Source organism: Podarcis bocagei (assembly GCF_964188305.1).
Source record: "Podarcis bocagei genome assembly, chromosome: 10".
NCBI lineage: Eukaryota > Metazoa > Chordata > Lepidosauria > Squamata > Lacertidae > Podarcis > Podarcis bocagei.
In genome coordinates, this window is record NC_138135.1 from 8,337,018 (window position 1) to 8,351,014 (window position 13,997).

The 13,997-nt window shown below is 45.5% G+C and overlaps 1 protein-coding gene and 1 long non-coding RNA gene across 6 annotated transcripts in view; both read left to right on the forward strand.

Moving 5' to 3' along the window:
• The window catches only part of LOC308595942, a 132,432-nt gene that overhangs the window by 41,189 nt on the left and 77,246 nt on the right, over positions 1-13,997 (forward strand). The window lies entirely within an intron of this gene.
• TASOR2 (transcription activation suppressor family member 2) overlaps positions 1-13,997 on the forward strand; it is a 63,170-nt gene that overhangs the window by 30,222 nt on the left and 18,951 nt on the right. For all 5 annotated transcript variants that reach the window (XM_081209705.1, XM_081209704.1, XM_081209706.1 and 2 more), the window contains 7 exons: positions 2,185-2,285; positions 3,993-4,096; positions 6,314-6,386; positions 6,503-6,577; positions 7,620-8,417; positions 10,941-11,117; positions 12,825-13,683. In XM_081209705.1, the coding sequence (XP_081065831.1) occupies positions 2,185-2,285; positions 3,993-4,096; positions 6,314-6,386; positions 6,503-6,577; positions 7,620-8,417; positions 10,941-11,117; positions 12,825-13,683 (2,187 nt within the window). The remainder of the gene's footprint in view (positions 1-2,184; positions 2,286-3,992; positions 4,097-6,313; positions 6,387-6,502; positions 6,578-7,619; positions 8,418-10,940; positions 11,118-12,824; positions 13,684-13,997) is intronic.

Below are 13,997 nucleotides of genomic sequence, written 5' to 3' on the forward strand. Positions count from 1 at the left end.
TTGTCTTCTTTTCCTTCCCACACCGCTTTTAATTTGATCAATCTTCATAGAATCATAGAACTGCAGAGTTGGAAGGGATCATCTCCAAACTTCTGCAATGCACCAGTCATCCCAAACTGCTGCCCTCTTCTAGCTCTAGCTGGTCAGCAATCTTCCGCCCTCCGCATTTATGCAGTCCCAGGCAGCTAGCAACATCAGCTGGTTTATCATGGTCTTGGTGGGCCACTGCACATTTTGGGTTTTTGCTCCATGGCTCTCCAAAACATGGGAAACTCCAAAACACCTGGTTAGGACGGAACGGTAAAAATGCGCCTGTAGATTATAAGGAAGTAAAGCAGTAGTTGGGAAAACAGGACATTCTCAGCAACTTGAAATCCTTACTAGTAATCGCATTTAACAGCAGCAACAATAGTATGGAGGCATAAATGGAACAATCCACGAGGGAGTGGTTCCTGGCATGTCTAGAGACAGCAGGAAACTGACAGATTTAATTATTTAGTTTGGGGGAGAAATGGAAACCTTCAGAACGATAGGTTTGTAGAGAGATGGGCTTGCATTATCGATTTCTAGAATGCAAATTGCAGAAAGGTCAGCCTTGGAGAACATTTTCCAAGTAACGGTTTATGTCGTTTGATTTTTCTGGCTACTTCAGTAAAATAAAAGGAACCGTGAAGCAGCACAGTAGCGTGCCATAAAGCCCAGTTTCACAAACAGTTAATTCAGTTTGATACAAACTCCCATGGTAACTCGGAAATAATTTATCAGAAATGAGTGCCGAGCACCAGCCTACTGCTAGTGGACACGATCTGGTAGCACGTATAGGAAGGACCTTAGTTTAGTGGTAGGGCATCTGCTTGCATACTGCAGGTCCAGCGTTCAATTTCTGGCAGTTGTCTCCAAGGCAGGGCAGGGAGAGATCCCTGGCTGAAATCCTGGACAGCTGATGCCAATCAATGTAGTAGATGATATTGAACTAGTTCAGGATTGGATTATTGTTGGATTACGGCAGCCCTGACACTTGCGGTGCTAATTCTAGCTCTCACTTTCAGTCCCAGGTTTAGTCCCAGAAATAGGCAGTATTTCTCAGTCGCAAAGGAAGAATGGCTTCTTAAAATGACGGAATATAAGGAGCTGGCAAAGCTAACAGCAAAAATTAGAGTTCAAAATGACGAAACATTCTTTAAGGATCGGAAACCTTTTGTAGAATATCTGAAGAACTATTATAATTGCATGGAAACACGAGCAGGATTCGAAATATGAGCAAGAGTAGAAAGACATTAAAGCTAATAATTTTGGGTGTATATTATGGTATAATAATTTAGGATGTACATATGGAATGTTAAAAATTAAAATATTCTGTATTAAAGGGTAAACACAGAACATCGTGGAGGGGGGATGGGAAGACAGTGGATAAATTAAACATATTGTTGATAGTAAAGTATGTAGACTTTTGAAAACTAAAGAAACAATTTTTTATTTATTTTAATTTTTTAAAATAATTTTTATTGAATGGTTTTATATTACAAAAAACAATACAGCAATACTACCACTAAATATAATTAAGAAATAAAAATTACATACATCGATATTTAGTTTGTTATTTGTTATTTACCGTCTTATTTCCTCCCAAACATTGCATACAACAACACACATATGTGCAGACACCCACACACCTGCACAGAATATAATAATGAAAGTAAATATTTTTCCCCCTTTTATCTTCCAAAATCTTTTCTTCAACTTTGACTTCCTGTCAAGTCCCTTTGCATATGTTTTATCTTACATTTGAATGTACACAAAACAATAAACCTTTCTATATAATTTTTCTAATACATTCTGAAAACATAATAAATCCTTAATTGTAGTCCACCTCCTTTTAGTTCTAAAGAAACAATTTTTTAAAAGAGACTGACAGGTTGTTGACCTGTCTTCAGTTATGTTTTCTGGTAAGCCAAGTACTATATTTACGCGAACCTAATGCACCGCTGAATCTAATTCGCCCCCTAATTTTTGCGACGTTATCTGGCCACATTACATTCGAATAAACGCGGTAATTCTTCTCTTAGTACGCAGGGGTCTGAGTAACAGAGGGCTTCATCTGTGTTGCAATGTTTTAGGATTGTCACCGGACAGGAAAGTTTCCGGGCATTCCTTGAATCTATAACCCCCTTTTTCTTTTGCTAGGCCAGCCAGACTAGAGATCAGGTATGTTGTGGGCATATCTGAGCTGAGAAAAAAGTTGCCCGAAGCTGTATTTGGGGAAAACAATTACACAAATCATGAAGGTACCGTTTTAAAATTATGTAAGCTGTGCAAATAATTATTTCCTTTCTTTATTAAAAGTGGTTATTAGTTTCCTTTCAGGGGTCATGTTTGCTGTCTGTGTGAGGTGGTTATTGCTTTCAAACTTCTTCTGGCACTTTCCTAATTTTTCCATACCTGATCCCCCCCCCCCACAATCGCTCATTTTTTGAATTAAAATTGGAGGCATGATTTTTATAGCCAAGGAACGCTTACTTGGGGTAATAAGGATCTTGAACTGTTTTTAAAATCATCTGTGACGGTGAAATTGGATTGGGATTTTTCAGTTTTTAAAAATAGGTTTTAAGTTAAGCTATCCTGAATCCAGCTTTCTCCCTATAGAAACAAAAGGGGAAGCGAAACTACCAAACAGCTAATCTAGCAACCGTATTTTGAGCAACCTCTCAAAATATGGTTGTGAAAGTAACTTAGAATTTTGCCAGAATCAGATTGCATTTTGTTACGGTTATACTACTTGGAAGAAGAGTATTGACACAGATTTTTGTTCCTGGCTGCCTACCCCACCCCCAAACACATTCCTGTGTTTACAGAAAGGCAAGTCCATACACAGTACTGCAAGGGGCAATCTGTTGAACTGAAGGAGTACATTTTACTGTAGGGGGTTAATTCTGCTCCAAGTTGGCTTTATCTTAACACCAGAGTTAGCACTCCGTTGTGCAAACATGCAGCATTGATTTCTTATTTGTTAGTTACTTTTGCATTAGGCTATCAGGGTTCATTAGTGTTGCCAAAAAAGAGAGCCCGCCTCTCATTATCTTGGACTGGACAGCTCTTGAAATGGATGTTTGTTTATGTTACTTTCCATGCCCCAAAAAGTCTGAGCCACTTAAAAATGCCCTAAAATGCACATAGCTTGCCCAACATTTGAAAACAATGCAGCAGGAAATAAAAAATTAAAAAACAATTTTTTAAATCTAAAAAGTGCTTATCGAGTAAAATTTTATGAAAAGGGCAGATCCTTCCCCACCCAGCTAAAAGGTGAACGCCATAAACAGGCCGTGGGTCATAGCTACAGTATGAACAGAGTTAGCAACCAAAAAGCTTTGGTAATCAGGAATGTCTTATCTTGGCAGCTGAAAGCTGACAGTGATGAGGCCAAGCAGATTTCCCTGGTGAAAACATTCAACAAATGGGGGAGTAGAGGACTGTCTGCTGTAAAGAAGGACACATGTCCATTATTTACCATGAGTCCAGTATTTCACCTAGGATTTTTACTTACTTTGGGTGGTGGTGGTTCTGTTTTGCTTTCTCTTTTGCTATAAGCCTTGCATTCCTCTACCACGTTTAAGTTTCACCCTTTTGTAATGTTTTAGAACAATTTTAAAAAGTTAGGATATGCATATAGGGTTAACATATTTTAAAGAGATGCTCAGTGCGAATTATCAGGGTTTCCCAGGGTTTTGGCTGAGTGACCCAGTCTTCTCCCCCTTCTGCATTACTGTTCATTTGGTTTTTTTATTTTGTCATTGTTGTGGCTTTATTTTAATTGTGACATTTGTAGAACCCACCCTGGGATTCTCAGGCAAAGGGTTAGCAATAAGTTCAAATAAATGAATACATAAATTCTGGGACAGTTACTGCATTCAGAAGTTAGGTACTGAATAATTTTTAAAACAATCAAGAGTTTTTGCAAAAATACTGAAATAAAAATGTGCTTGTTTTCTCTGCAGTCTGCCATCAAGGCATTTTGTTCCGATTATACGAAGTGGAAATGTTAAATCAAAATGAACAAAAAGTGAATCAGTTAACACAGAGCTTGAAGGAGAAAGATCTGGTAAGTACATCATGCTTTGGAGACCAGTTTTCTGTCCTGACTTTTGTGGAGTGATGTCTGCCAGTCCTTACCTACTGATCATTCCTAGCAAAGTAAGAATTTGCATCCCTTCATTTTGACAACCTTTGTGGCCTAGGACTTCACAGAGCCCCTTAATATTCTGATGTAACAGCAGAGACAGTTTGCTTAGGGAGCGCCGCGGAGAAGGGGTTAACAAATCAGAAAACTGGGGATCTATAAATAGAAAAAGGGCAGTTTCCAATATTCTGTTGCAGCAGGACTCTAGGAATTTGCTGATTTATCTATTTGTAAAAGTGATTTTGTACTGCCAGATCATTTTCTGTTCCTCGAAAACTTGCATGGTGTCTCCTCTATTCTCTGCCTCAGACCCCCCCACCCCACTTTGCCACCCCCAGTTAGCATCTTCAGGTTTCATTTTCCCTTATCTGCCTTCTTCCTGGACTGAGCTTCCAAGCCATTTTCAAACTGTAGCTTTCTGAAGCTGGCTTGTTAAACATTTTGTTCTAAGCCACTCTCCCTGGTCTGGATGACACAACAGGCTATGGGTTAGTGGAAGTGAAACTGCACACTGCTAGAGTCCTTCTTCCAGCCATGTGCAGCCAATGGGAGGAGGGGAGAGCATGTGAACCCCAAAGATCCTTCCAGCTCCTGCAGGTCATGCTAAACTATGGTTTAGGGCAGGAGTCCCCAGCATGTCAAATATGGATGCAGTGGGCCCTTGAGGTCTTTCCTGGGTACCCACAAAGCCTTTGAACTCCCCAGCACCACAACACACACACCTATACACGGTGCCCCCCTGGGCACGAGATGGCAAGGGTAGCAATCTTTCTCTCTTTCTAGGGAGGAAGTTGAATGCGTAGTGATCTTTCCCACTTCCTCTTTCAGCTCAGGGCTTTTTAAGGCTCAGATTAATTCTCCCGGCTCGGACTTTTGCCCAGATCCCCCGAAAAAAGCGACGTGCCTTTGTGTATCTTTCTGCCTCAGGACAACTCTCTTTTCACCAGAGCACAGCTCAAAGTGAAAGTAAAATGAAAGTAAAGGTCTGCTGTCAAAGCGCAGCTGTCAGTACTGAAAGTGAAACAAGGCTGCACCAGGAGAGTCCGAGGTTTCTACCTCCTTTTAAAATAGTTACGAAACAAGAGCAGCAGTCGTACGAAGATCTGGCTGGAGGTGTGCCTCTATTCAGGGCCCAGCTGCCCTTGCAACACAGCTGGTCTTGTGGAGCTGAAGACCTTGAGCTAGCCAGGCCCCGGTGGAAATGTCAGCTCCCACACAAGCTCAGGACAGCAGGGCTGTTGTGGCAATTACAAGAAGTTCCTAGAATTGGCAGGGACTCCAAGGCTCATCTTGTCCAGCCCCTGCCATCAATGTGTGTTAAGTTTTTGGAACACTGAGCAGCATTTTAAGGATGCTAGATTAATAAGAACAAGTAGTCTTGGGCTGCTGTTGCTTTTACTGTGTTCCATCCTACTTTTGTGATTGTAATTTGTTTTAAACTGTTTTTAACGTTGATTTTGAAATTGTTGTAACCCAACATTTCTAATAGAATAAGAGCACACCCACCAGCATTAAGAAAAAGTGCTGTTGTGGAACAGTGTTGGCTCAGGGAGACCTTGGTTTGAATGTAAAAGAGCTCTGTGGGATCTGACTGAAGATCCCATCCAGTCCAACATCTGGTTTTCTGCAGCGGCCAACCAGCTTGGAATTCCCACTTTGCTGTTAAACTCACTGTTCTCTGCTACTCTTCACCAGCCACACACCATACTTTAACCAGCTGTTGCAAGAATTAAAAACCAACCAACAAACAACCCTTTGGAGATAACAAAATGCACAAATTTGAACTGTATGCAATGTACATTATGGACATTTAAAACAATCGAGAGCATGTATATTGCTTTGATGGATCAAACCAAGCCTCATGCAATCCAATATTCTGTTTTTACCTAAAAAGGGGTGTTAAACTGATCATAGCTTGAGAAGGGGAAGGATCTTGGTTCAGTTGCTGAGCACATGTTTTGCATGCAGACAGGGTCAGGTTCAATCCTTGGGTAGAGCTGTGAATGTCTGCAGTCTGAAACCTTGGACAGGTGCTGCCAGTTGGTGTAGACATTACTGAACTAGATGTACCAAAGGGTTTGACTCCGTAAAGGGTGGCTTCCTGTGTTCCTATGGTGACCTTTTTCCTATGCTTTGTAGGCACTTGTCAAATATTTAAATGACCGGGCGATTCTCATCCTGCTTTCCTCATCTGCCTTGGTAAAGGAAAAAGGTAAGAATAAAAGATCTGAAGTTTGCTGTGGTTTTAAAAAATATATCCACATGTGATCTTAATGGAAGAGTCAGATTTGAAGCTCTTACCAGTCTCCCTCTCTCTCCTCTCTGCAGATTCTGGCCCGGGCGAATCTACGTGTCTTCAGGCCTTGTTTTTAATCTCTTCCCCGAGGCCTAAGTGTTTAACAGGTACTATCCCTTTGCTTGGCCTCGACAGGCTGAATTCAGGCAGCACAATGGAACCTCGGTTGTCGAACGTAATCCATTCCCGTTTGATTTCCGAAACGTTCGACAACCGAGGTGCAAATGCCGGTTGGCATTTTAAAAATGCAAAAAAGTGCCTCGGAAGCCATTCAACTTCCGAGGTGCGTTTGAAAACGGAAGCATTCACTTCCGGGTTGTCGGCGTTTGGGTTACTTCCAAAGCATTCAACAACCAAGGTTCCACTGTATTTGATAGACTCCGCCCCATGTCACACACACAGCCTTGCATCTCCAGGGACGTCCAAAGAGGCAAACTCTGATTTCCGCTTCCTTCCAAGCCAGAATTGAAAAAAGAGAGTTTGGAATGGGTTTCTGATTCTGGCCTAGGGAGGAAGGGAATGCAAGCCGTAATTTGCCAGTTTGGAGGCCCTAGCAAAGCATGGTTAGCGCCTAATAGGAGGCAGAAAGAAACCATGGGTGGGATGGGAAGTGGCAGCCCACAGCTTGTCTCCCAAACCATGGTTTGGAGGACCATCCAAATTGGGCGGTAGAATCTTCTTTCTCCGCCTTTGCAATGTTTTCAATTGCACTATAACTGCAAAGCCATTGGATGTCTGCTTGGCCATGTGGCCAGGGATAGGGAACCCCAGACCTGGAGGCCAAGTGTGGCCCTCCATACCTCTTTGATTGGCCCTCATGAGTCTTTCATCCCTAGCCGTACACCTTCTTGAGAGACATCATACAGCAGGCCTGCTCTGCACATTTTCTAAGTATTGGCATGGCTGGAATGCCGCCCTGAACTCTGATGTAATGCTTCTTGCTTGCCTAGGCTAGAGAGGGGAGTGCGCAAGTGTCTGTGGGGGGGGGGGGAAATACAAAGATAAAATTCACATTTATTCTCATTGCTTTTGTCCCTGCCCCTCTGCCCCCCAGGCATGTGGCTCTCAGAAAGTTGCAAAGGTCACGCGCATGCTTGTTTTTCTTGTGATGGGTGCATGTTGCATTAATAGTGTGTTTCTTCTTGGCAGCAAAAGATTTGAAATGCGAACATGGGGCAAACAAGAGATATTCACAAGTCGCTCTGGTTCTGCCAGGGCTCCGCCATGCATTGTTGGAAGCGGCCAAGCATCCCGTCGACAGCGGAGACCCACTCAGCACTTTGGTGAAGCTGCACCTCCAGGAGTTTGCAAAGCTTGATAAGAAGAATTTGCGGCCGTCCACCAGCAGCCTCGATAGCCCGCCCCTCTCCTCTTTGGATGTGTTCTCGAAGAAGCCTGAGCCTGAAACTCTTTCCAAAAAGTGTCCCCAAAGCTCTCTCTTCCGCCTGCAGTTTTACCTGTCTCATCCCCAAAACTATGCGCTGGAAATGTCAACGGTTACCGCTTTCCTACATGGCAGAACTCGGTCTGCCAGAGGCAGCAGCGGCAGCAGCAACTTGCAGGAGGCCGACACTTCTTCAGGTTTGAATTTGGACTCTTTGGCATGCGACGAGCCCATTGGCACGGTTGAAACAGCCAGGACTCGGCGTGCGGGGCAGCCGGCCCCACATAGCAAAGAGGCTGATGTGGAACCCAGTGAGATGGGAGAGCGGACTTTGGAGCAGCACAAGAGGAAATCCAGTAGGCTCCTTGTGGCAAATGCAAGGAAGAAATTGTCTCCTCCGAAGGAGGTTTCCAGCAAGGAGGACAAAGGAAAGCAGAAAAAAGCCAGAAAGGAAAATTCGAATCTCTCCTTGCCAGCTTCCAAAAATTCAGAATCGCCTGGCGGCTCTAACGAACCCACCCTTAAATTAAAAATTCTTCAGAACCCGCTAAGAAGGAAGAGAGGTGAGTGTGCTGTCTTAACCCTAATACAGATTTCCTTGCAGGTGAGCACTTTTAAATGCCAGTACAGTGCTTGGGGTGGCAGTGCACGTCAAAGCAATGTGCCTGCCCACAGAGCTACTCTGCTAGAGCCATTCAGCACCAGGAGTCACGTTATCCATGCTGCAAAAACATGCTGCCTTTATTCCTGGAATGTTCTGTCTCCACGTGGCTCCGAATACTTTTGGAGAGAGAGGTTTGAAAGAGATTCTTAACCTCCCATAGCAGAGTTAGTGCAGTGGTTGATTGCCTCAATTAAGCACATCAAACTCGGTTAGATTTGCTCTCGTCCACCTTTAAACAAAATGCTGAGGCTAGAATAAATCCCAGACTCTTGGCTCTTCAAATTGGAAATCTAAGATAAGCAGTTGTATGAATTTTACCTTTTTATTATTTATTTATTTCGTATGCAGTCTTTCCGTTACCTGCAGGCTGTAAAAATCTGTTTTACCATGTGGCGGTTAGCTTCTTCCAAAGAGAGGGAGAGAGAGAGAGGGGTTGAGGGAGAAGCAAAGGCTGGTGGGAGCACTGGCGGAGGAAGAGGCGTGCGGGGGGAGCGCACCACCCCCCGGCTGCGCGATCCCGGCGTGGTGCCATCGCGGCTGCCCCCCGACCTGCGCTGGGTGCCACGCCCCTTCGGGCAGCACACCATGCCCCGAAGACGCGCTCCACACCCCTAACGGACACGCGCCAACTGCACCCCGCCTGCCCCCTCTCTGCCCCTCCCCCCCCTTCCAGAGCATGAAGCTCCATCACTAGGTGGGAGCCTGCTGAGCTTGAGCTCGGGGCTCAGGTTAACCCTTTCATGCACACAAGTGTGAGCCAGTAACTGTATAATACAGCAAATACCAGTTGCTGGAAATCAGAAGTTTGGAGAGCCTTGTGCCGTGGGTTGCATCAGCTCTTGGGCAACTCTCCAGAGGTTGCATAGCACCAGTGTGTGTGGCCACTCCACACACACACACCCCTTGATATACACAGGCACACGGTTCCCTCCTCCCCATTCAGCTTATTGGTGCAGATCAGTGCTGAGTCCTGTTTATGTATTTATTGTTTCCTGCTGCTGCAACAATTAGTTGGGTGGTGTTGTTTTTTGCCGGGGTGCAGAAAGAATTGCTTGGAGGGCTCTTTCAGGCCTCCAGGCTAGGGGTGCACTGTCACTGCTCTAAACACTCTTGAGACCCAGGGCACTGGAAGGATGGCCCGTTTCTTCCATGAAGCTGCTCAGCAACTGAGATCCTCCGTTTGCATCATGAATGCATGCATGCATTTATTTCAAGGATTTATGTAACACTTAACACGATAGTCTCTTAACTGGTGTACAGTAATGGTCAAAAGATAAAGCAAAGGTAAATCAGTTAAAATTAATCCCCTACCCCCCCCAAAAAATAATAATAATCAGAAAACATACTTAAAATGCCTGCTGGAGTACATTCATACCTTGGGATAAATGTGCTTCAAGTTAAGTATTTTCAGGTTGCGCTCCGCGGTGACCCGGAAGTAACGGAGCAGGTTACTTTCGGGTTCCACCGCGCGCGCATGCGCAGACAGTCAAGATGATGTCACGGGCATGCACAGAAGTGGCGACACGCGGATGCGGGTTGCGTTCGCTTCAGGATGCGAACGGGGCTCCGGAACAAATCCTGTTCACATCCCGAGATACCACTGTATTTAAAATTGTCTTCAGTAGGTGCTGGAATTTCAAGAGGGAGGGGGCCTTTCTGCTCTCAGCTGGGAGGGACTTCCAGAGGATAAAGCCAGTGATGTTTAACCCCCCACCCCAGCTCCTGGTGGGTGCAAGCTATGTGTCCGAGCCACATGGGGCCTGGGAGGCCCTTCTATGGGTGCCCCTGACACTGGAGGTTAGATGAGTGGCTGAGCCTCACTGATGCACCTCCCTCCCATGGCAGATCTGCCTGGCACCTTCCTGGGCATGTTGGGGTCTGAACTGGGCATCGCCCACATGCAAAGCAGTTAGGGCTCTTCATCGATCTGAGCATGGGGCAAGCAATGTTTGAATTGGGCCAGCATTCGTGTGGATCAAAAGGGCTCTCTGCAAGGATTTTATCGCTTCCTTTTTTTTATAATAATATTTTATTAAAATTTTCCAAAAAGTTAACATCAACAAAAATCAACAAAAATCAGAAAAAACAGACAGCAAACATTGAAAATCCAAACAAAGAAACAAACAAACAAAAATACAAAGAAAAGAATTTAGCATAAAAGAAGAACACTCTTTTATATTAATAACTTTCAAAACCTTATTCTCTTTGCTTCCATCCGCCTTCCCTTCTTGTATTCTACTTTAAAAATTAGTTCAGCAAGATCGTTCATTATTCAATTTAAACCTTTATCCCTTCCTTTATAATCTTATTTATCTTAATCGCTAGAACCCCTTCATTTCATTTTCAGAGCCTTCAACATTCATATTATCGCTTCCTTATGCCTTATTCCTTCTTGACGCTAGAGACCTTTCTTTTCTCGTAGGCGCTGAGGTTTTGTCTGCGGAATTTGTTCAGCAAACGCCGTGCGAGTCTGCTGTGAAGGCCGCCCCCTCTTCTGAGAGCCTTGGAGTGGAAGAGAAGAAGTCCCGGGTCTCGAAACCAAAAAAAGACTCCACCGCAGAAAAAGTTTCGAGCGAGAAGATGAGCACGAGGAACCAAAGTAAGAGGACGGTGCTTGAAACGCAAAATCGGAATTAGGATTAAGATGATGCTTTGGCTTGGCTTCCCCTTGAAAGGATGAGCAGCTGGAGGCTGGTGTTTTCCCTCCCATCCCAAGGACGTTTCTTTTCCTTTGCGTCACCCTCCCCATGGCACGGGCAAAGGGCTTTCTAATGCCTTTGCTTTCCAAAGTCTTCCCCCCCCTCCTGGTGGCATCTTATGCTCCTGCGCTTGCGTGGACCGAGGCACAGGAGTGGTCCTGCCACACAGGTGAAAGATGAAGCTGAAGGGCCTTTGCCTTTTAGTTGAGTGTAGCCCAAGATGACTGATGCTTTTAGTCCTCCCTGGGTTGACAGTTGTGGACCCTACTTCAAAACAGTGAACAAGGGACCTGGGTCAGGCAGCGACCAAGATGCTGAGTCAGATGTTGTAAAGTCAGTGGCTAGGGAGCCACACAGGGCTGATGACTCTGAGCCTGATACTAGTCACCGGAGGGCCACTAAACCCCAAGCTGGTGGGCACGAGTCCCGTGGACCACATCCCAGAGCGCTAGGTCCCATAGAGACAGAGACAGGACCCCCATGGGTGCCTCTCTCTGAACCTGTGGAACGGAGTGCCTCCCACCGTACCAACAGTGCAGGGAGTGCAGGAGAAGGTACCTGCCTGCAGGTCAGAAAGTTGGCCCTTTTAGTTCCTAGAAAGGGAGGTGGATTTCTTGAAGCACGTGGTTCATAGTGCTTCCTGCGGGTTCATCAGCAGGAAAGTGAAGGTGCTCAGGAAACTATGGCTACCTGAGTTTGATGGGATTTCTCTATAATTACCATACTGGCCTGAATATAAGCCTCACTTTCCCCCCAAATTTCAACCATGAAAAGTTAAAGTGTGGCTTATATTTACGATCTTAAGCTAGGAGTGCGGCGAAGCGGCGTCCGCCCTGTGCATACTGCCCCGTCCTCTCCCACCAAGGCTGGGAAGGGAGGGAGAGCGAGGAAGGGGAAAGGCTGACAGTAACGCAGCCCCCCCCCCCCCAAGTATGCAGCGAGGAGCAGTGAGGAAGGGAGTGGATTATATTAGGGTATTTTTTTCTTTTTCTTTTCCCCCCTCCAATTTTAAAGGTGCAGCTTATATTTGGGTGTGGCTTATATTCCAGCCAATATGATAGCTACAGTCATGGGGAAAAGAAAGTACATTGTGTGGTTTTACATATGGCATAATAACAATAATCTGTTTCTTAGGAGTTCTGAGGTTATATTTACCTGATTTAAAGACATGCTAAGAAACATTGTTATGATGTCCTCATAGGTAAGACCACAGAACTTGAGGGTGTACTTTCTTTTTCCCATAACTGTATAGCTTTATCTGTAACTAATTGAATTTATCTGTAACTAACTATAACAACAGCTAGAGAGAGCCTTTTAAAATCCTACCTTTCCTCCTAAGAGCAGCATACAAGGCTCTCTTCTCCCTCCCCGGCCACTTTGTCCTTACAACGACCCTGCGAGGAAGGTTAGGTTGAGACATAGCGGCTGTCTCAAAGTGGTCACTTGGCAACCTTCATGACTGAACAGGGACTGGGAATGTTAGCACGAAACCACAAGTGCTGCACCATATTGGCTCTCAAAAAACCACTAGCCTTTAATGGTGCTTTTTCGTAAGGGTGGAACTGTCTTAGCAGCCCTCTCTGAAACTTGCTCCTTTTCTTACGCAGTGAAGAGGAAAAGTTCCCATCAGCGGGAGGACGAAATCCCTCCGGCTAGCGATGAGAACGATCCTTCGAGCGAGAGAAGCCCGGCCCAGGATGCTTGCCCATCTCCCAAAGTGCTCAACTGCGACTCCCACGCCTTGAACCTGTTGGCCGACCTGGCGCTGAGCTGCAACTCCCCGCTGCTCAGCAACAGCAGTGGCGCCTCCTTGCCCCCCAGCCCCTCCCGGGAGCGCCGCCACTTGCACAAAGGGAAACATTCGGACAAGTCTTCGGATCACGAATATCACAGAGTGACGAAGAAGCTGAAAACGGCTTCCTTCTCTAGCAAGATGGGCCCAGAGTCTGATTTGTCTCCTGAGCAAAGTGGGGAGGGCAGAGAGTCTCCTTCCAGCTCTCATGAAAACAACCCCGCGGGTTCCAGCAAAAGGCGGGCTGCGAAACCCAGTTTGGCGACACCTCCAAGGGAGACGGGTTATCTTTCGGATTCGAGCATTCACTCCTTGATTTCTTCTGAGCACTCGTACGCCTCCCCGGTGTCTGAATCTTGCAAGAAGGGGGCCCCGGGCACCAAGAACGGTGTGAAGAATGCCAGGCTGGGGCCTTTAGTTGGGAAAGTCATGCCTTTCCGGCACCAGCAGAGGATCTGCCACTCTCACAAGCAGTTGAGGGGCTACATACCATTCACGCGCTCTGCCGTCATGGCCGCGAGGTTGAAGGAAGACTTCTCCAAGTCCCATAAAGTGACCTTTTGCGACAAAACTGTCAAAGTGACTTTCCAGTGGGAGGCAGACTACCCGCCCAACTTAGATAGCAAATACACTAATAATATCTTAGAGAGAACAGTAGTTCGAGCTGTACACGGGTAAGTAATTCCCAGCTTTGGAAAGATACTCATTGTATGAAATGCATTCAAGCCACAAGTAAGATAAATAAAATCATAACTAAAAAGGTAAAGGACCCATGACAGTAAAGTCCAGTCACAGATGACTCTGGGGTTGCGGTGCTCATCTCGCTTTTCAGGCTGAGAGAGCTGGCGTTTGTCTGCAGACAGTTTTTCCTGGTCACGTGGCCAACATGACTAAGCCGCTTCTGGTGCAACCAGAGCAGCACACGGAAACACTATTTACCTTCCCGCCGGAGTGGTACCTATATATCTACTTGCACTTTGGGGGGGCA